This window comes from Oryctolagus cuniculus, chromosome 17 (assembly GCF_964237555.1).
Source record: "Oryctolagus cuniculus chromosome 17, mOryCun1.1, whole genome shotgun sequence".
Lineage (NCBI taxonomy): Eukaryota > Metazoa > Chordata > Mammalia > Lagomorpha > Leporidae > Oryctolagus > Oryctolagus cuniculus.
In genome coordinates, this window is record NC_091448.1 from 10414901 (window position 1) to 10436803 (window position 21903).

Sequence of the window (21903 nt, forward strand, 5' to 3'; positions counted from 1 at the left end):
TTCCTTCCCCTACAACTATTGTAACCTTTGGTCACCATTTAGCTCACTTCGGGCACTGAAACTCAAAACAGCCAACTAAATGTTCAGCAGAAACAAGGGCGACGCACAATTTCTCACAGATGGTACAGGTTCCAGGCTGTGTGGAAAATTCTGGATTGCCACAACTGTCAGACTTTTGAGGACACCTCAGGAACCAAAGCACCCTCACGTCCGACGTCCAGGTCGCTGTCTGAGGAGCTGGCGAGGAGGACTGGGCACTGCGGACGCCACGAACAAGAGGACACAGCAGAAAGATTGCTTAAACCCATTAGTTACCGAGGAGGCAGATTTTGAGGGCTTAGGACCAAGGCTACCCACTAGGAGGCGGCAGGGCTTCCAGTCAAAATCTGTGTCCGGGGCCTCAACCCGCTTGTTTGTGCCCGCGCCTCCACCGCAAGCGTGGCGAGCTCTCCACACAGGAGGCAGGTCTCCGGCGCCTCGGCCCGGGGGACAGACCCAGGACGCCCGGCTCGCGCGGGAACGCGGCCCGGGCGCGCCCCCAACGCGCCCCGTCGCTCGGTGCCCCGCCCCCAGGTGCGCTTCTCTCCCGGGCGCGTGCGTGCGCGCGCCGGGGCGGCGGGGCCGAGAGGCGTGGGCGCACGCGCGCTCGTGCACCCAGCCCCTTCCTCCAGGAGCCCCGCCCTCAGGTGCGCTTCCCTCCCGGGCGCGTGCGTGCGTGCGCCGGGGCGGCGGGGCCGAGAGGCGTGGGCGCGCGCGCGCTCGTGCACCCAGCCCCTTCCTCCAGGAGCCCCGCCCTCAGGTGCGCTCGGCAGGAGGCGGGGCGCGGCGGCGGCGGCGGCGGCGCGGGGGGGGGGGGTGGGGGCCCGGCCTGCTCCGGGGCGCGCGCGGGGCCGTGCGGCGGGGGCGCGCGCGCGGCCGCTCCCTCCTACCAATTTCCGAGCTCCGTAGCTCGGCACAGAGCTGCGCGGCGGGGCCTGACGGCGCTGCGGCCGCGGCCCTGAGGTGAGGCGGGCCCAGAGGGCGGCGGCGCTGGAGGCTCGCCTGGGGGACGTGGCCCCGGAGGGAGTGAGGGGTCGAGGAGCCGCGGCCGGAGGCGTGGGCGCAGGGGCGTGAGGTGCAGCGGGCCCCGGAGGAAGTCGGCGGCGCCCTGAGGGGAGCCCGGGAGTGCGGTGTGCCCGGCTCGGGGTATTGTCCTGGCGGGGAAGACCGGAGCCCCTCCGTGCTCCGGGCGTCGCTGGGGAGAGGAGGAGGAATGTTGCTGAAGTAAATTTCTCTCCCGAAAACTGGCTCCTCGTTAGCGCTTGCTTTCCTTGGGGAGGTTCGTGCTGATCATTATCGGGTGTGTTCGAGGGAGTTCGGGTGCGAAGAAAATGCGCAGGTCTCGTGACACGGTTTTGGGGCGAGGAACGTCGCCGCGGTTCCCGAGACACGGGGAAAAGCTGCTGGCACGCGGGGGTCCTCAGCGGATCGGAAGTCGGGGTGAGAGACCCTGGTGGCCCAGAGGTTTCTCCCGGGCTGCGGAGGCTTAGGTTTACTTTTAGGATATGTCTGGAAAAAAAAAAAAAATAAAGAGATCAGGATTGCTTTCTCTGGAGGACGTTCTGAAGGCGTCCAAGGTTAGAAAAAGAGTATTTGCCGGACTCCAGCTGCGAGCCAGGGTCAGTCTCCCGTGATCCCGACGGCAGCTGGGCCAGGCTGGGCAGATGTGGTCTCTGAGGTGGGGCTGAGACAGGTGAGGTCATTTCTGCGGTCTCCTCTGCTCGGACCTGGAGTTGAGATTTCGAGTCCGGCATGCCCGATTCTAGTCTGGCGCTTTATCCGCTGTATTTTGATTGGGGGAGAACAGTGTTGCATGGGGTTTGGGGAACACTGAATAGGAGAGAACCTTCTCAGGCTTTTTTGGAGTATTGCATTGAAATCAAACTAAAGAAGCATTAGTTGTTGAAGACACGCTCTTTAAGTGTATTTCCCTTCCCCTTCAAATGGGGGTTAGTATAGGGAAATCTTCCGTTCAGAGTAGTAGCAGATTTGTTAATGCATTTCATGTTTATTGCATATCTTTTGTGTTCCAGATACTCAGTGCCAAAAGTACTAAGATGAATAAAATTTAGAATCTTGGCTTTGAGTTTGAAAGGGTGGTTGTCTTAAGAGTTTTCCAGTACCCTACTAAATCATATTCTATACTAGTTTGTGAATCAGTCGGGTCAAAAATAGTTAAAAATAGTTGTAAGAACAAGCTTCTAAGAACCTATTATATGTAGGGAAAGTTATTGGATAATCTCAAACGGTACTATTGCATCCTTATTTTTCTCTTTCAGCAAGAAATAACACTGCTGTAAAATTTAGGTTAAATTACGTTGACAATTTTTGTTACTGCACCACCTTTGGTAAATTTTAAAACACTAGAGAAGAGAACATATATAATGCATCTGCTATTAAAAGGCTTATTTAATGGTGTTTTTATTAATTGAGAAGCCAGTGGTATAGCTGCACAGGAATTTCCAGTCATGAGTCAGGTAGTACCAGATTCCATTTAAGCTTTTCTAGTTCAGAGTTCTAATAAAAACAGAATCTGAATTGGCGTAGTGCTGCTTTGGGCGCAGATGTAGGTAGGTAGATATAAAGAATAATGGGAGATTTTGGAAATTTTGACTGTTTGCTTCAGTTTTTTCAATGAAGAAGGAATCAAGGCTACAAATGGAAGCTCTGAAATTTGGAGATTGGGAGGGTGAATGAACTAGTGACATACATGGTTGCCAGTGAATTAAGCAGTGTGAAAAGTGCAGTAGAGTGAATGTAGGGTGTTATATATGAGTGCACAAAATATAAGGTGTCTAATTTTGTGTATAAGGTGTTTCAGGTTCACTTTAAGTGCCTGTCTTTAGAATCATTTAGACCAAAAACTGCCCAGCTTATGCATTTGCTGTGTTACAGGTATTCTTACTTTGTACACAAGTTTTTTGGGGAGTCTAGCATTTCCATTCTTTTTTTCTTTGTATGGAAATTCCATTCTTTTCCTTTCCGAACTATTTCCCCACTTGTATTTAGCAGATTATATTAAAGTTACTGATAGTGTCTAATCTTTTTTGGCTTCATATGTTTGGTATAAATCCTTTGGTAAATGTTAAATTAATCTGACCCTTTTTTTTTCAACTTCCTTTTCTTCTTTCTCCTTTAACCTGCAAAAGGAGTTGATGAAATTTTTATGTAAAGATCAAGGTAGTAAATATTCTAGGTATTGGGGTGAGCATTTACTTAGCAGCTAAGATACCCACATCCCCCATCTGAGTACCTAGGCTCAGTTCCTGGCTTTCACTTCTGACTCTTCACTCCAGCTTCCTGCTGAAGCAGGTCCTGGGAGGCAGCAGTGATGGCCCCAGTGATTGTTTCTGACACCCATATGGAAGTCCTGGATTATATTCCTATCCCTTGGCCTCAGCACTAGCTCCTCCACAGCCATCAAGGGCATTTAGGGAGTGAACTAGCAGATGAGAATTCTAAAATTTTAAAATATTTTAAGTTTTTCAAATTGTATGACCTCTATTTCATTAACTTTGTCATTATAGCACAAAAGTAGTCACAGTACATAACTAATTGAGCATGGCAGTATTTCAGTAACATTTTACTTATAATCACCAAAATTTAGCTTGCATGTAGTTTATACATGTCACTAGATGTTGTTTTTGAATTTTTCTGGCCATTTTCAAATGTAGAAATAACTGCGTTAAATAGGCAGTAGCTTGGATTTAGTGCTTACTGCCTCTGTCTTAGGGTTCTTATAGCCTTTGATGTGTAAAAACTCTCATGAAGCCATAATAACAGATTTTATAGGATGATATCAGTTATAATGTCATCATTGGTAGGTAGAGAAGCAAATATAAATAATATTTTTTAATCAACAATATCATGGTCAATTTCAAGATTAAGACATAAAAATAGTAATTACAGTTTTATTAGGTGTAGAGGTAGAACAAAAGAGTGGTAATCAACTCTGGTTTGGTAGGCCAGTGTGACCTCAGTCATCTTTTAGAGGTAGGGAACTCACTTCCAACTGAGAGCCCTTCTGAGAATCTTTCAAGGATGCTAACAAGAGGACTGCACTAAGAAGTTGACTGACTGCATCTTTTACTAGGATGATCCTGAGGATGACTCAGTTTATTTTTGTAAGATGTTAATCTTAATTCATCCTTCACAGAGATAAACATGGATTTTAAAAATTAAATCTATTCATGTAAAATATATTTAAATTTATCAGGGTTATTTTACATGCTGCATAATGAAATGAATCTGATTCTGGCTAGCTTCAGTGAAAATAAAAATATATTGAGAAGATAGTAGGGAGTTTAACATACTCCAAGGAAGAAAGATAAGGTTTTGGGGAGGGTTTATGATATATTAATTAGGTAGCAAGACTGTATGAACTTCCTTTATAAATAACTAACTCAGTTCCCATGACTTCCAGTCTTTAAGTCTTTTAATTATAAATTACTGCCAGGAGAAAATTTAACTCTTACAGCTCAAGATTAGTGGTGGAGGAAGAGTGGTGCTGTTGATGATGATTTGTATGTTTGTTGCTTTGTTGGTTGAGGAACAAGGGTCATTTCTACTTTAAAAGGCTCCGACTAGGGTTGGAGTGAGTGAGCAGATTCATATATTTCATATAGGGCCATTAGAGACTTTCCCTTCAGGGAAAAGTTATCCAGAAGGAAAAATATTGGGAATCTATCTGCTGCTTTATGGGGAGTCTTTTATCTAAAAGTGAAGAGTTAAGCATTTAGTATTCAATTTGAATTAATAATTTAGTGGTGTCCATTACATCAATGTGCTTTGGCAGTTAACTTGAGAATGTTTATGCTATGTTGGTTGCTGTTCTATGTTTTATAGCAAATCCTGAAATGATCTGGCTTTCCTTTTTTCTTTTCTCTCTCATTCTGTCTCCTACCCTCCCTCTCTCCTCCATTCCTACTTCTCATCTGCCTGCCTAGATAGATGATTATCAATTCTTTACTGTTTTAATATTTGTTTTTTAATGTATCTTCTTTTGTTGACTCCTTTTGTTTTGTGTCTTTAATATTTTTGCAGGATGTCGAATTGTCTAATTACTTTTTTTACTATGTGGTATGTATTAATGGTAAAATAGAAAGCACAAAGAAAAAGTTGTCTAATACTATTGCTAATTTTTCAAATTGTCTAGTCTTTTAGTCTCTAGTGCATTTAAAAAGGGTGCTCAACTAAGTGGAATTTTAATTCTATGTATTTATTGAAAAAATTCTTTCCTTTATTTAAAAGCAAGAGAGCAAGAAAGACAGAGGGATCTTCTATACACTGATCATTCTCCAAATACCCTCAATGGCTGGGGCTAGGCCAGGTGGAAGCCAGGATCTGGGGGCTCAGTTGGGGTCTCCCAGGTGCATGCTACCTGAACTGTTACCAGCTACCTTCCAGGGTGTGGATTAGCAGGAAGCCAGAAAATGAAGGGAAGCTGGACTTGAATCCAGACACTTCCAGATGAGATGGAGGTGTTAACTGCTATGCCAAACACCTGTCCTTGTGTTTGCTTTTTTTGAAGAAGACAAAATGGCTCTAGTAGGTTGCCTGCTTTTTTAATCTTTGTGGAGATGGTTAGCCAGTTTGGAAGATTCTTTGATTTGGAGGGAAGTCATAGCAGTGCCCGCCCCCCCCCCCCCCCCCATTAGGTAGATTTTTATAAAACAAGGCAGTATCAATTGTTCTGGAAGATCTCCCTCAAGATGCCTCTCAATACCTCTTGGTATGCAGAGATTCTAGGTTACCAGGATAAACATATCTGAATGGGGACCACAGAAATTGCAGTTGAGACTCTGGCCTATTCTGTGTGATTTTCTTTCTTTCTTTTTTTTTTAAAGGTTTATTTATTTGAAAGAGTTACTTGGGGGGAGATGGGGGGGGGCGTGGAAAATGTCTTCTGTCTGCCACAGTGGCAGAGGCTGGGCCAGGTCAAGCCAAGAGCTTCATCCAGGTGTACCATGTGGGAAAGCAGAAGAGGACTCCTGTGCTTGGGCCCCTGCACCCATGTGGAAGACCCAAAAGAAGCTCTTGGCTCCTGGCCTGCTAGTTCACTTCCAAATGGCTGCAATGGCTGGAGGTGGGCTAGGCAAAAGCCAGGAGCTAGGAGCCAGGAGCTTCTTCTGAGTCTTCCATATGGATACTGTCTTCCACTGGTCTCCTATGCGCATTAGCAGGGCTCTGGTTGGGAAGTAGAGCAGCCAGGACTTGGACCATCGCCCATATAGGATGCCCACGTTGCAAGTGGCAGCTTTGCCAGTTAAGTCACAATGCCTCCTCCTACATTCTCTTTCTGAGTTCAGCTATAATGGAACTTCTTTGAAGAATTGATAAATTGATAAAACTTACAGCTCTAACAGAGGTCCACAAGCAGAAAGAGTTCTCAGGGTCTTCAAAGGGTAAATGTACTCTGGAAGAGGGTAATTAAACCTGTGACAAGCACAGTGAATTAGATCATACAACTGTACTTCTAAAGATATTTATTGGCCGGCGCTGCGGCTCAATAGGCTAATCCTCTGCCTGTGGCACCGGCACACCGGGTTCTAGTCCTGGTCAGGGTGCCGGATTCTGCCCCGGTTGCTCCTCTTCCAGTCCAGCTCTCTGCTGTGGCCCGGGAAGGCAGTGGAGGATGGCCCAAGTACTTGGGCCCTGCACCCACATGGGAGACCAGGAGAAGCACCTAGCTCCTGGCTTCGAATCAGCGCAGTGCGCCGGCCGCAGCGGCTATTGGGGAGTGAACCATCAGAAAAGGAAGGCCTTTCTCTCTGTCTTTCTCACTGTCCACTCTGCTTGTCAAAAAAATATTTATTGAGGTGAAATGTGTTTTCATTATTCCAACCTAAAAATCTTACTCATTAAGCAGTTAGTTTCTCCTCAGCTCTCTTTTCCCCTTAGCCTTTGGCAGCCATCTAATCTGCATTCTGTCTCTATGGGTTTATTTATCCTGGGAATTAAGTAAATAAATCAGACATTATTGGTCTTTGTGTCTAAATTCTTACACTTAGTATAATGTTTTGGAGCTTCATATACATTGTAATGCATATCAGTACTTCCTTTTTATGGCTGAATAATTTTTTAATTAATGATAATATATAATTAATTGTGTATATATAATAATTAATTGTGTATATATAAGGACTGTTCTGAAAGTATATTGAAAATTCACTATCTTTAATTCCATTTTTCCAGTGACCTTTTTGAGGTGGCCTCCTGTTTGTTTATCATCCATCTGTTGGTGGGTATTTGATCTGTTTTTACCTTTTGGCTATTATGAGTAGCTTTGTTATGAATATGTTTGAACTTTTTGTTGTAATTGTTACATTGAACTTGTAATTGTTCAATTACATTGAACTTGTAATTGTTAGAGTCTCTGTTTTCAGTTATTTTGCTGTATACCTAGGCATGGAATTGTGTGGTATTACAGTTAATTCTATGTTTAATTTGTGAGGAACTGCCAAACTGTTTTCCTCAGTATCTGAACCAGTTTGTTTTTGTACCACCAGTTTGTTTCTGTTTTTCCAGTTTCTTGTGAGAAATCTGTTCTTCATCTTGTTATTCTCCCGTAGATAATGTACTGTTACCTTTGTTATTGAAAGCCCAGTCCCTGTCCCTAGGGTCAAATCAGATGATAAGGACAAGGTTTGAGGGCAAAGGAAAAAGGAAGTTTAATCTCACAATAGATGAGGAGGTAGCAGATCAGCATCTCAGGAACTATCATGCTGCTTAGTGAGTATGTTTAAGGAGGCTAGGCTACTTAAGCCAGGTACTAAAGCCCAGTGCAGGTCGGGTAACTCAGTATCTTGGATGTCAGTGCTCTTTGGGAAACTTGTTTGATGGCTTGACTTTATTATAAGAAGGGACTAATAGGATGCTCAGTAAAGCTAAGTAGTTACGGAACATTTGACTGAAGCTGAAAGAGTCAAAGTATTGGGTTAAAAGAGCTTAGTGTTTCATTAATCAAGATGAAGCCCACTTAGTTTGGAGCCCATGCTTATCTTGCCCTTAGTTATTTGTATCCCTTTGCATTTTGTTTCAACAAATTTAAACCTCTGATCGAGATGATCAAGGAGGGCCAGACTACTTTGTAACTTCAGTTGACTTCTTCAAGGCCAGTTTCTGGAATATATGAGCAAGCATTATTTGAACAGACACTTTGGTCATATGGTCAGTAGTTTGCTTTTGTTCATCAGAATATAATATATCAGATGTATTTGGTCCAGTTTCAGGTTCAGGTCCTAAGTTTCCATAGTCTTTGAACTATGACTTGTAATTTCAGTATCTTTCGATCTGTCCTGTGTGTGCCATACAGTGATTAGTTTGCATCTGGGCAGTGGTACTTCCTTAAGACTTGTTAATAAGAATGGGATTAAACCCATGTAGTGGTTAGTGTAGGAGTTAATAACCAACTTTTGAGGTTCTTCCTGGCTTTCTCTTTTTATTTGCTGTCCTTGCTGCATTCACTTTTCTGGTGGCTGTTTTTTCCATCCTCTGGCCAGAAATCTAGGGCTTAGTTGCCCTATGGTGCAACATACTTCTACAGATGCAGGGCCGAGTGAGAGGAGGAGAAAAGCAATAGGGGTTGACTCCACGTCTTGGAACCATATTTCCATGGAGTGGAGAAGAAGGTTCCTCTGCTCAGAGTTCTGCCCATATTAGACTTTTTGTTAGTCCGGTGCTTCCACCATGGGATTGCTTGTGGATGGGTACACTGAAAATTAAAGAAAACAGTTTTGGTATTTCCACATTCTCCTTGAGCATTAAGACTTTCTCTTGCTATTCCTGAAGCCAAAACTAGAGGTTATCCTCTAGAGGTCTCTCTGTGGCCTAGTGCCCACTTCCCATGAGTTCAGTTTGGGAGATACCAGAGAAAAAGTAATAAGCTCACTGCAGGTTTGGTGGTATTTCAAATTCTGGTCTTTCCCTTGTGTTTTCATGCTATATTTTTTTTCTTTTTCATAATGCTTAAATTGTTGCTCCATCCATTCTATCTAGTTAGGAGAGACAGCTTGGAAGATGCTTTTAACTTCATTAACTTACTTAGGACTGAAACATCTCTGTGTTGTTAACATGTGTTTTATTGTGTGGCTCCAGGTTTGTTTCTCTTTTTCTTCACCTTTTTTTAGGCTGATCCAGAAAAAATGGCTACTGCAATTAGGGAGGTGGGAGTTTGGAGGCAAACCAGAACACTCCTGCTGAAGAATTATCTAGTTAAATGTAGGACTAAAAAAAGTAGTGTTCAGGTAAATTAAGTGACTTTTTCTTATATCTTATTTCAGTTTCTTTTGCTTTGATATGCTCTGTCTTTAAGAGATAATTAATTTTTAAGTGTATTTTTATTATAATTTTGTTTCCTTTGTTCCCTTTAATTCACTTGTAAAGAGCTTGTGTTTTGTTAGTGATAGAAAAATAACTGAATTACCTAGTACCTTCTAAATGTGAAACATTTAGATAATGATTACTAAAATTTAGTTAATTTCTAACACTAGTGCTTAATTTTGAACCTTCAGGTATGCATTTCCCAAGTTTCATGAAATAACATTCCACAGATAACTTTGTTCCCCCAACTTTCATTTTATAGACTATGAATTAAGTTGTCCAAGAATGCTAGAATTATATCACAGATAATTATATAATTATGTCAGAATATCAGACCTTACCTTTTTTTTTTTTTTTTTTTTTTTTTTGACAGGCAGAGTGGACAGTGAGAGAGAGAGACAGAGAGAAAGGTCTTCCTTTGCCGTTGGTTCACCCTCCAATGGCCGCCGCGGCCAGCGCGCTGCGGCCGGCGCACCGCACTGATCCGATGGCAGGAGCCAGGAGCCAGGTGCTTTTCCTGGTCTCCCATGGGGTGCAGGGCCCAAGCACCTGGGCCATCCTCCACTGCACTCCCTGGCCACAGCAGAGGGCTGGCCTGGAAGAGGGGCAACCGGGACAGAATCCGGCGCCCCGACCGGGACTAGAACCCAGTGTGCCGGCGCCGCTAGGTGGAGGATTAGCCTAGTGAGCCGCGGCGCCGGCCCCTTACCTTTTTTTAAAAAATAAATTATTTATTTGAAAATCAGAGTTACACAGAGAGAGGAGAGGTAGAGAAAGAGAGGTCTTCCATCTGCTGGTTCATTCCCCAGTTGGCTACAATGGCAGGAGCTGCGCTGATCTGAAGCCAGGAGCCAGGATCTTCCTCTGAGTTTCCCACGTGGGTGCAGTGGCCGAAGGAATTGGGCCATCGTCTACTGCTTTCCCAGCCCATAGCAGAGAGCTGTATAGGAAGTGGAGCAGCCAGGTCTTGAACCAACACCCATATGGGATGCTGGCACTGCAGGTAGTGGCTTTACCTGCTATGCCACAGTGCTGGCCCCCAGGCTTTACTTTTAATGGTAAACGAAACCAAGAATTCTAGCTAACAGCTAGTAATATTGTCAAAGGATGACATCATCATCTCAGACTGGCAGAATAATTAAATATCTGGAAGAAATAATAGTTTATCCCTGCTAAAGCTGACCATAGAATTTTGTATAGATTAGTATAAATTCAGATCTTATTAAAGTGTGATTTATTTATTTTTATTTTGACAGGCAGAGTTTAGACAGAGAGAGAGAGACAGGTCTTCCTTCTGTTGGTTCATTCCCCAAATGGCCGCTGTAGCTGGTGTGCTGCGGGGCTGGTGCACTGCGCCGATCCGAAGCCAACAGCCAGGTGCTTCCTCGTGGTCTCCCATGCGGGTGCAGGGTCCAAACACTTGGGCCATCCTCCACTGCCTTCCCGGGCCACAGCAGAGAGCTGGACTGGAAGAGGAGCAACTGGGACAGAATCCGGCGCCCCAACCGGGACTAGAACCCGGGGTGCTGGCGCCACAGGCGGAGGATTAGCCAAGTGAGCCATGGCACCGGCCTAAAGTGTGATTTATAATTCAGAATCTAATAAAGACATTTTTGTTATGATCCCTTATAGGGATATTTAGTTAGTTACTTCAAATGAAATCATAAGTAAATTCATTTTATTTTATGTAATCTAAGATATTTAAATATTACATTTTATGTCACTTTATTATGTTACTTGGGTTTAAACTATTTCAATAAAACTGAATGTAAAGGAAAAATCATTCATATTAGCCTATTGTGTTTAATGAGAAGTTCAACACTATAATTATGATAAAATTGCTTCATAATTTTTCTTGGTATTAGTTACATTATTTGCATAGAAATCTCGGGTGATTTTTGGTGCCATTTTTATGCTTTGTAATCAATTTCTTTTTTTATTATAGGAAATTCTTTTTCCACTATTTTTTTTATTTTGGTTAATATTAATTAGCATGATGCATCCAAATAAGAAATATGAAGAAGTGCCTGATATAGAACTTAATCCTATGGACAAATCTATTCTCTCTAACCTAATTCTTGGATATACTCCAGTGACTAATATTACAAGCAACATCATGCAGAAAGTGTCTGCTGATCATCTTCCAGATGGTATTGTGAGCTTAAATGTATATTCTTTGTATAACATGAAACCTCTTCGGTATTTATCAGCTTGCTTTACCTAGTAAATAGCATTCTTAGCTCTTACAAATGTGACCTTCCACCAAAGCATGATTTTATAATAATATTAAAATAATTGAATGCTGCTTTATATTTCTTGTGAAATGTTAATTTATATTCTGGGTGATACATATTTTATGCATTTGCATATTATGTATTTCTTAGACCATTTATGAAACAGGTTAAATATATTTGTACAGGATAAAAGTTTGAAGGAGTTTTTCATTTTGAATCTGTCTCAGAATTACTGAGGCTATAAGTTTGATAAAAATTATAAAGTCGTAGCCTTTTGAGATTGCTGTACCTGTTGATGGAGGTATATGGCACAAACTGAAGAAGTATTTAATTTTGGAGGCTATGACTGTGCCAAAGTACCTATGTCTGTTTTCCTAGTTTATTTTTCTCTCAAAGAAATGTACTAGAAAATTGATTAAACCATGAGGTGCTTGAGAACCTTAAGTTACTGTGAGAGAACCTAAAGCAAGAAATGGCAAAAAATGACAAAAGTATTTTTACTCTGATGATTAAACAGTGTAGTGCTGAGTTTTTGAAAATAATAGATTAGCATAGGATAGTTATAATTAATTTCCAGGATATATAATCATATAGTATATTTTAGCTACATAGTAAGGAGCCAGATGACTTGTTCCCCATTGGTTTCTTTTTCAGCTTTTTGCTACTTAATATGTTTGTCAAACATATTATAGTTTCTTGTTCTATCATATGAACACAGTATGCATAGGCATTAGAATTTAACATGTAAACTCAAAAAACTGATCAGAAATGTTGAGAATGAAATTCATTGTTAAATCTGAGAAGGAGGAAAGAGTATAAGCCAAGCAAAGACTAATCAGTGTCTAACTTAGATGCCAAAATAGTAGTATTGTATACAGATTTTTAAAAAAATATTATTTTTAACAACAGAACTATCCAAAAATGTGTCATACATACATGCATGATAATATGATTGGTAAGATGTCAAATTAATACCCTTTATTCAGGTTTGTTCTGGAGTCTTATGTTCCCCATAAATGCCTGGAAAAATCATGTTAATTAGCCTTTAAGTAATACTTAATAATTACTAATCAATTTCATGTATTTTACTTCTCTTAGTCTTCACAACAACCCATTGTAATCAACTAAGTATTGTAGATGAGGACATTAAAGTTTGAAAATTTAAATTGATTATCTATGTTCACACAGCTAATAAATGATAAAATTAAGTACCAAGCCCATGTTCTTCCTTTTTACCACATGTTCTATAGTAAGGACCAAGTTGCTTGCAAACAAACCTGCAGAAAAAAAATTTAAAACTTTTGTGTTTATATAAAGGGAATAAATTTCATGTATTTCATGTATACAGTTTCAGTTTTAAAAATATGATACTTGTCATCCTACCCTTATCCTTCCCTTGCTCACACTCCCCTTCCTCTTTCCAAGAATGATTGTGGCATTTTCTCCGTATATGTGCTGCAAAAGGAATAAGCAAATTCAAAGAATTGCATCATAGTTACTAAAAACATAACAGTTTTTGAGACAGATTAAGGAATTCTCTTCATAAGAAGAAACATTTAAGAATAGAATATCCATTTATTAAGGAGTTATTAGTTTTATTTTAAAATAAATTAGCTGTTAAGTATTTTTATACTTTCATTGCTGACTGAAATTTTAATTAAATTTAAGAATCTGTCTGAAAGCAAACCTGGTCATCAATGGACTATAAAGAGTAAAGATGACATCAGAAGTATTCTTCATTAAAGTTCTGTACAGTTAATTAAGATTTTGAGAAATAATCTCATAATGAAATAAGATTCTGCATATTGCTTTACCATCATTTATTATATTTATAACGTATGTATTATGGCACATAATTTATGTAATTCAGTGACAGCCAAGTAGGATCTGTATAATTGTACTATTTCATTTGTTCTTTAGTTTTCATTTTAGTTAGTGAAACATAAGTGCTTATAAAATATTCCATTCATCAAATATAATTGTAAAATTGATTTGCTGTGTTAAACTGTTTTACTTTTTGAGTTAACTGTATTGTAATATTTTATAGTTATAATTATTGAAGAATATACAAACGAAAAAGAAATGGTGGACTCCAGCCTTTCTAAATCCAGCAACTTTGTAGGTGTGGTTTTCAAAGACCTCATGTCCTATGAACTCCGGTTTTTCCCTGATATGATTCCAGTATCTTCTGCTTATATGGATTCAAGAGGTAAATAGCCCTAAATAGCCATTGAAAATCAGCTTCCATGCATGTCTTTGCTGTTCCACAGTTCATATGAAAAATCTAGATTCAACGTTGGTAATTTCAATTATACTTATTTGTTCAGATAGGAAAACTGTCAAGTATAGCATAAAATATGTATATAGAAATGTTTGTATATCTGCATTTACACATATACAGAATAAAATATATAACACCCATTTTAATTTTAACACATTTGCATGCATATCAATTATAGTAGCATATGCAAAATTATATTTTGAATTTTATGACTTTATAAATCTGTATCTTTTATCCCCTGTCATTGTTTTCAATCACAGTATAATAAAAATGTTTAGAATCTGAAGGTCTTCTACCAGTGGACTTAATTAGCTTTGTATTTGAAAAATGGAAAATAATCTTCAGTTGTTTTAAGCTATGAAGAGGTATTATCAACCACAAATATTTATTGAGCAATGTTAAAATCACAATGGTACATACTGAATTTGTAGCTTAATTCCAAAAAATCTTTCAGAAGTTTTTTTCTGTTTTCTTAACCTGGCCTCATCCTTGCGTCTGTGATGCTTTGAAGCGAAATCATTATAGAATGATTTACCTTACCAAAAAGTGACTTATTTTAAGTAACGATCTTTACAATTCTCTCTTTATACTTTTGTTCAGTTACCATTCAGTATCCTAACACAAATAATTGCTTTATTTCAACATTTTAAATAAATAATCAACAGTTTCTTATATTTTGCTTTTATATATCAGTAGTATATTTTATTTGGTCCTATAGAGACATTATATTGGTTTGATAATCCTTCAAATATTATCTTTAGAAGAAAGCACTTGCATGTTTTGCAAAATTTTATGCCTCACATTTTTCTCCCCATAGCTGGCTGTTCCAAATCATGTGAGGCAGCTCAGTACTGGTCCTCGGGGTTCACAGTTTTACAGGCATCCATAGATGCTGCTATTATACAGGTACATATGGTAAAGGACGAATCATATTTGAATAATTATTTTCTAATTCTTTATAGTAGAATTTGGTTTTATGACTGTCAGATGTGTAAAATATGTAACTTACTGCAACACCTTTGAGGAAAAAAGATGAGAAGTCATATTTTCTGATTTAATATATATTTTTTATTTGATAGGCAGAAGATAGAGCATTCCCATCCTTTGGTTCACTCCCCAAATGCCTACAATGGCAGGATCTGACCCCAGGGTTGGAACTAGGAACTGGGAATGCAATTCATGTCTCCCACATGGATGGCAGGAACCCAAGTATATGAGCTATTATTATTACCACTGCCTCCCAGGGTCTGCACTAGTGGAAAACTGGAGTCAGGGGCTGGGAATTGACCCAAGCACTCCAATGTGAAATGCAGGCATATTAACCACTAGGTTAAATACTTTTTTATTTTACTTTGGATTTAATACTTTTTGAAACTCACTTCATAAACTATTAATACTTTTTGAGACTCATTTGATGGTTATAAGCATAGGATTCAGCATTTTTTTTTTTAATATTTTATTTCTTTCTTTCTTTACTTTTATTTACTTGAGAGGCAGAGTTAGAGAGAGAGAGAGAGAGGCCTTCCATGTGCTGGTTCATTCACTAAATGGCTCTGCAATGGCCAGGACTGTGTCAGGCTGAAGCCAGGAGCCAGGAGCCTCTTCCAGGTCTCCCACGTGGGTGCAGGGGCCCAAGCACCTGGACCATCCTCCACTGCCTTCCCAGGCCACAGCAGAGAGCTGGATGGGAAGAGGAGCAGCCAGGACTAGAACCGGTGCCCATATGGGATGTCGGCACTACAGGCCAGGGCTTTAACCCACTGCGCCACAGCGCCAGCCCCAGGATTCAGCATTTTTGTGTTTTTGTATTATATCTTTATTGACAAAATGTTTATGAAAAATTATTTGTAGTCTTTCTCCCTTTAATTAAAGTAAGCTTAAAGAAGGCCAATATGTTTATTATATTGGCCATATTACTTTTTATTTAACATTCATCACTTATTTGCCAAACATTTTTTCTATGTTCCAGTGTTAACCCTTTTAATAATTAACAGCTATATGAGATTAGAACTGTTATCTCCATTTTATATTTGAAACTGAAATGTAGGGATATTGAGAAGCTTTTCCAAACCCAGCTAATTAGTGGCAAAGTAGGGATTCAGGCTATGTTTTTTTAACCCTTAACTCTGTGCTTTAATACATTTTGCTGACACTGGTATTATGAATTAACATTTATATTAGGTTCTGAAGACATGGCCTGATCTAGTGTTTCACATTTTGGCAGGAAAACTAGCCATGAAATTTATTTATTTATTTAAAGATTTATTTATTTATTTGAAAGAGTTACACAGAAAGGAGAGACAGAGAGAGTGGTCTTTCATCCACTATTTCACTCCCCAGATGGCCTCAGCTCCTGGAGCTGCACCGATCCGAAACCAGGAGCTTCTGGGTCTCCCACGCAGGTGCAGGGGCCCAAAGGACTTGGGCCGTCTTCTGCTTTCCTAGCCCATAGCAGAGAGCTGGATTGGAAGTGGAGCAGCTGGGACTTGAACTGGTGCCCATATAGGATGCTGGCACTGCAGGCAGTGGCTTTACCTGCTATACCACAGCACCAGCCCGATGAAATTTATTTTTAAAAAATCTTAAATTTTGGGGTTAACATGGTGTTGCAGCAGATTAAGTTGCTGCCTGTGTTGCCAGCATCTCATGTGAGCACCAATTCAAGCCCCAGCTGCTTCACTCGCAATCCAGCTCCCTGCTCATGTTCCTAGGAAAGCAGCAGAAGATGGCCCATGTACTTGGGCTCCTGTCACCAACTTGGGAACCTAGTTGGAGTTCCAGGCTCCTGGCTTTGGCCTGGCCCAGCCTTAGCCAGTGCGGCTATTTGGGGAGTGAATAAGTAGAGGAAGATGGAGTAGTCCCTCCCTCCCTCCCTCCCTCCCTCCTTCCTTCCTTCCCTCCTTCCCTCTCTCCCTCCCTCCCTCTCTCTCTCTCTCTCTCTCTCATAGTCTAGAGCACACTGGATGAATGGACAAGAAAGAACTTGTTCAATATTCATTTGAATGTTGGAAGCATCATATGGCATAGATAGTTTTATTATTCTGTCTATATGTGATGCATGTATAGATTTCAAAGCAAAGTAGAAGGACATACTACTTAAAAGAACATTTTAAAAACAGTCAATAGTGGTACAAATAATTATTCCTAGTCCCTCAATTTTGAAGTTTTATATTTTTATTAAGATGAATATAATTGCTTAACATGATAAGTATGCACTGTTATTTTCTTTGACAAATTATGTAATCAAAATCTCATCAACTTCAAACTTTAAACTTTGTGGTATGCTTTCAGAATGAATTAAAAGCTGTATTCTACTCTGTATTGTAACATTGAGGATACTGATTTTATTTTACATGTGTAGCTTTTTGAAGATTGTGTTTTTACTGGATTATTGACCAAATTTGGGTTATAATTGTCATATATATTATGAACTATAGTAATTAATTCAATGTATTTATATTTTCTAATTATAGTTGAAAACCAATGTTTCTCTTTGGAGAGAGCTGGAGTCAACGAAAGCTGTAATTATGGGAGAAACTTCTGTTGTAGAAATAGATACGTTTCCTCGAGGAGTAATTTTAATATATCTAGTTATAGCATTTTCACCTTTTGGATACTTTTTGGCAATTCATATTGTAGCAGAAAAAGAAAAAAAGCTAAAAGAATTTTTAAAGATAATGGGACTTCATGACACTGCCTTTTGGTATGTTATTAAAAGTTAATTATTTGGCATAATTAACAATTATATTAATTATATGACCATTTAGAATTGTAATTTTATTTATCTACTTAATGAGGTGCTGTTCTTGCTCTCTTTGAATAATAGCCTTTTCTTGGAATTTGAGACTAGTTGACAAACTTCAACAGTATTTGCCTTGTCATAGCATAAGGAAAGAGGAATATGGAAGTTTATGTCGACAAAGCATGCTTAAGTTTTATTTCATGCTGTGTTTGTATTCATGAGGCATGATCCATATATTGCACTGTACATTGCAGTACACAGAAGATGAAAGATTTGGGAATTAATTGCCTATAAAGTCCTCCCCTGATATCCTAGCACAGATTTATACATGTTATTCCAAATTCAGTTACAGTGATTAACATCTGCATATGTAGTATTGGAATTTTTTTTCCCTGGAATGTTTGTTATTTGGGTCAAGTAAGACTAAGGAATACACAAATAATTTTTGAAGAAACATGAGAAAAACATGTTTGCACAAGTTAACTTTATCAGCTTATTTTTACAAAATGATAATTTTATAGGAGCATATTTTATTTAGCTATTTTTTTATTTTGAGAAAGACAGGGAGACTGAGAGAGAGAGCTCCCTATGTGCTAGTTTGCTCCCTAAATGCCTGTAATGCTGGGGCTGGGCCAGCTGAAGCTAGGAGATAAGAACTCAATCTGGTTCGTCCATGTGGGTAGCAAGAACCCAGTTACGTGAGCCATGCCAGTTTCTGAAATTTTGTTTATAATTATTTTCTAACTATTAAAACCTATGTATTTGACCATAAGTATATTTGCATTTGCATTTTAGGCTTTCCTGGGTTCTTCTGTATACAACTTTGATTTTTCTTATGTCCCTTCTTATGGCAGTCATTGCGACAGCTTCCTCGTTGTTTCCTCAAAGTAGCAGCATTGTGATATTTCTCCTTTTTTTCCTGTATGGATTATCATCTGTAAGTATTTTAAGTTGAAATAGGAATAAGGAAATGTCAAAATATTTGGTAATATAGCAAGGTATTTTTCTTTGGTTTAGTTATAGTCAGTTTCCCATGAAAGACAGATTGTTGCTAAGTTACTGTTAAATGCATCATTGTACTTCCATATTTTTAAGGAAAATTATAAAACAGTCTCATGTTCAAATTCAGTTTATTTTAATATGGTACATGAATATTTTACATTAGATTGCTTTGAGTCTATCTGTTTTTATCTTTATATAATTGTGTGTAATGTAGATTACCCACTGCCAGACTTTTTTCTTCATCTTCATGAAATCCCGAGTTTTTCAAGTTAATTTATCCTAAAGGATAATAATGATTTTTAACGATATTTCTTTGTAAATACAGCTTTTGGGCGATCTTGGTATTTGGTATGTTGGGTGAATGCTGGTTTTTAGAAATATTTATTTTATTTATTTGAAAGGCAAAGTTACAGAGAGAGAGAGACAGAGAAAGAGATCTTTTATGCTAGTTTATTCCCTAAATGGCCCCAATTGGCCAACAAAAGCAAGGAGCCTGGAACGCTATCTATGTCTCCCGCCTGAGTGGCAGGGTCCAGATATTCAGGCCATCTTCCACTGCTTTCCCAGGTGTATTAGCAGTGGGTTGGATGCTCTTGAAAATGATAATTTAAAAATAACTCAAATACTTCCATATATAATTACCTGGTTTGTTTTTAAACTAGTTTTGTATTAACACATTATGTTTAAAAGTTTGTTGATAACATTCTTTTGTTCACACATCTTGTACATCTAACTATAGAAACACATGAGAGTTTATGGTTTCCGCACTGTGGGGGAGGTCATGTGTATCTGTGATGCAGACAAAATCCTGTCACCTTAAGTTTTTAAAATATGTATCACCATTTATATGAAAATAGCACAATGAGAAATTATAATTGTATTTTATTGAAGGTATTTACCAATGAAATAATTTTATTCTTTCACAAAGAAAATTTGTTTTTATACAAGTGCATGTGAACAGTGCATTAACATTAGTGTTTTTATTTTATAGGTATTTTTTGCTTTAATGCTGACACCACTCTTTAAAAAATCAAAACATGTGGGAATAGTTGAATTTTTTGTCACTGTGGCTTTTGGATTTGTTGGGCTTTTGATCGTCCTCATGGAAAGTTTTCCCAAATCATTAGTTTGGCTTTTAAGTCCCTTCTGTCAGTGTACTTTTTTGATTGGTATTGCACAGGTAGGTAATATATTAATCTTGTGTTTACTAAATGTTTTCTCTCCAATTCTGTGCAGCTTCCTATACTACCATTAATATTTCTTTTGATTTGAAAAAAAAAATTTTTTAAATTTCATCATGAGAAAGAAATGGTATTTGAGTACTGGAGTACAATTTAGAACTAGTTTCCTTTGTTCAATTGTAAGTTTCTAGTTAAATATTCTGCTTATAAGTTCTTCACCTCTTGCTTTATATATCTCAATAATTTATTCGACTGCAGTAACTCTGGTATAAGACACTGGTTTAAGTGTCAATCCAGATTGCTCTATGGCTTATTTACATTGCTGCCACTTTTAAATTCATCTCAGTAAAGTGCCAGGAAATTCTATATGAAGTAGAACAATTTTATTATGAGTGTAGTTGTGAAATAAGTAGATTTTGTTGGTATAAGTTTCATGGGATAATCATTCATCTGTGTAGTACTTAGATTTATAAATTTGATTTTTATTAGTCCATACTAATAAAGAAGATGGCCCAAGTACTTGGGCTCCTGCACCTACATGGGAGACCAGAAAGAAGCTCCTGGCTCCTGGATTCGGATTGGCACAGCTCCGGCCATTGTGGCCATCTGTGGAGTGAAACATCTGGGCCATCTTCTGCTGCTTTCTCAGGCCATAGCAGAGAGCTGGATGAGAAGTGGAGCAGCGGGGACTCGAACCGGCGCCATATGGGATGCTGGCACTGCAGCGCTGACCCCTGCATTACTACTGTTAACATTACACTTTATCTTTGTTTCATTTGATAGGCAATGCATTAGAATAAAATAACATAGGAGTGCATGTACTTCAGTTTCAGAAGCCTAGCATTAAAAACATGATTGAAAAGAATTGTAGTTAGCTTAGGTTTTGGTAAAATCTTTATTGTTTTCCTTATAAATTCATGTTATTAATTCGATATACTATTTAATGTGTTAAAGGCCCAGTTTGGTGACTGACACTCTAGATCTATGAGTAGCTATAAGTAGTATTAGCTTTTGCTTATTTTGTCATTTTTATATAATAATGTTGGTGTTTTTATTTTCCAGGTCATGCATTTAGAAGATTTCAATGAAGGTGCTTCATTTTCTAATTTAACTGAAGGCCCATATCCTCTAGTTATTACTATTATTATGCTAGCACTTAATAGTATATTCTATGCCCTCTTGGCTGTATATCTTGATCAGGTCATTCCAGGTATGCAAGAATTATTGGAATTTACTTTAAAGATTTTAAGGCTGTTTTTCCCAGACTAGTCAACTCATTTTTTTTTTTCACCAGAATACCCTGAGTCATGTTCACTGTTAGAACTTTAATTTGATATTAAATAATTTATTTTGTACCTTAAGCCTTAGTTACTAGTGAACCTTGGGAGAATGTATAAAAAAAAAAGAGTAGTTTGTTTTGAAAGCTTTAAGTCCCCAGCTGAACTTTTTAACTTGATCCTTTCCTATGTGAATCTTTCTTAATTAAGGTATTTTATTATTTTAGGAGACAAAACTATGATGTAATTTTCTAATTCTTGCCATCTGCACCATTTGCTATCATTCATCTGTAGGTAACCTCCTATGGATTCAATAGTAAATTGAATATCAACTACCTTCTTTCCCTTTCCCCTTGAGTTCCTTATTACTTTTGTTTGTATTATGTCTGCCTTATATGGTAACTGGTAGCACCATGTGGTTTTTAAATTTTAATTAAAATTAAATAAATGAACAGTTAATTTCTTGCATTTATAATTTAAAGGTCAGTTTTCAGAAATAACTTGTAATAACTCATTTTTAAATTTTTTTATTTTTCAGGGGAATTTGGCTTACGGAGATCATCTTTGTATTTTCTGAAGCCATCGTATTGGTCAAAGAACAAAAGAAATTATAAAGAGTTATCAGAGGGCAATGTTAATGGGAACATTAGTTTCAGTGAAATAGTTGAACCTGTTTCATCAGAATTTATCGGAAAAGAAGCCATAAGGTATGATTCAATCTTTGGCAGCTTAGGTATAATAAATAACTGCTAATGGAACCTTCCACTTTTAAATTTTATCTTTTAAATATAAGAGTTCTTTAGAAAGTTCATGGAAAATGAGAATT

The 21903-nt window shown here is 38.6% G+C and overlaps 1 protein-coding gene across 8 annotated transcripts in view; it reads left to right on the top strand.

Moving 5' to 3' along the window:
• The first annotated feature begins 675 nt into the window (after positions 1 to 675).
• Positions 676 to 21903, top strand: part of ABCA5 (ATP binding cassette subfamily A member 5) — a 99528-nt gene continuing 78300 nt past the window's right edge. For 2 of the 8 annotated variants that reach the window (XM_070060389.1, XM_070060390.1), the window contains exons 1-11: positions 5088 to 5118; positions 7234 to 7279; positions 9168 to 9284; positions 11306 to 11510; positions 13642 to 13803; positions 14693 to 14781; positions 17349 to 17578; positions 18413 to 18554; positions 19611 to 19799; positions 20863 to 21010; positions 21616 to 21784. In XM_070060389.1, the coding sequence (XP_069916490.1) occupies positions 5114 to 5118; positions 7234 to 7279; positions 9168 to 9284; positions 11306 to 11510; positions 13642 to 13803; positions 14693 to 14781; positions 17349 to 17578; positions 18413 to 18554; positions 19611 to 19799; positions 20863 to 21010; positions 21616 to 21784 (1502 nt within the window). In that variant the 5' untranslated portion in view covers positions 5088 to 5113. Of the gene's footprint in view, positions 800 to 875; positions 1319 to 5087; positions 5119 to 7233; positions 7280 to 9167; positions 9285 to 11305; positions 11511 to 13641; positions 13804 to 14692; positions 14782 to 17348; positions 17579 to 18412; positions 18555 to 19610; positions 19800 to 20862; positions 21011 to 21615; positions 21785 to 21903 lie in introns of those variants that run through there. The other 6 variants (XM_051825898.2, XM_017349299.3, XM_070060391.1 and 3 more) reach the window with 6 other exon arrangements.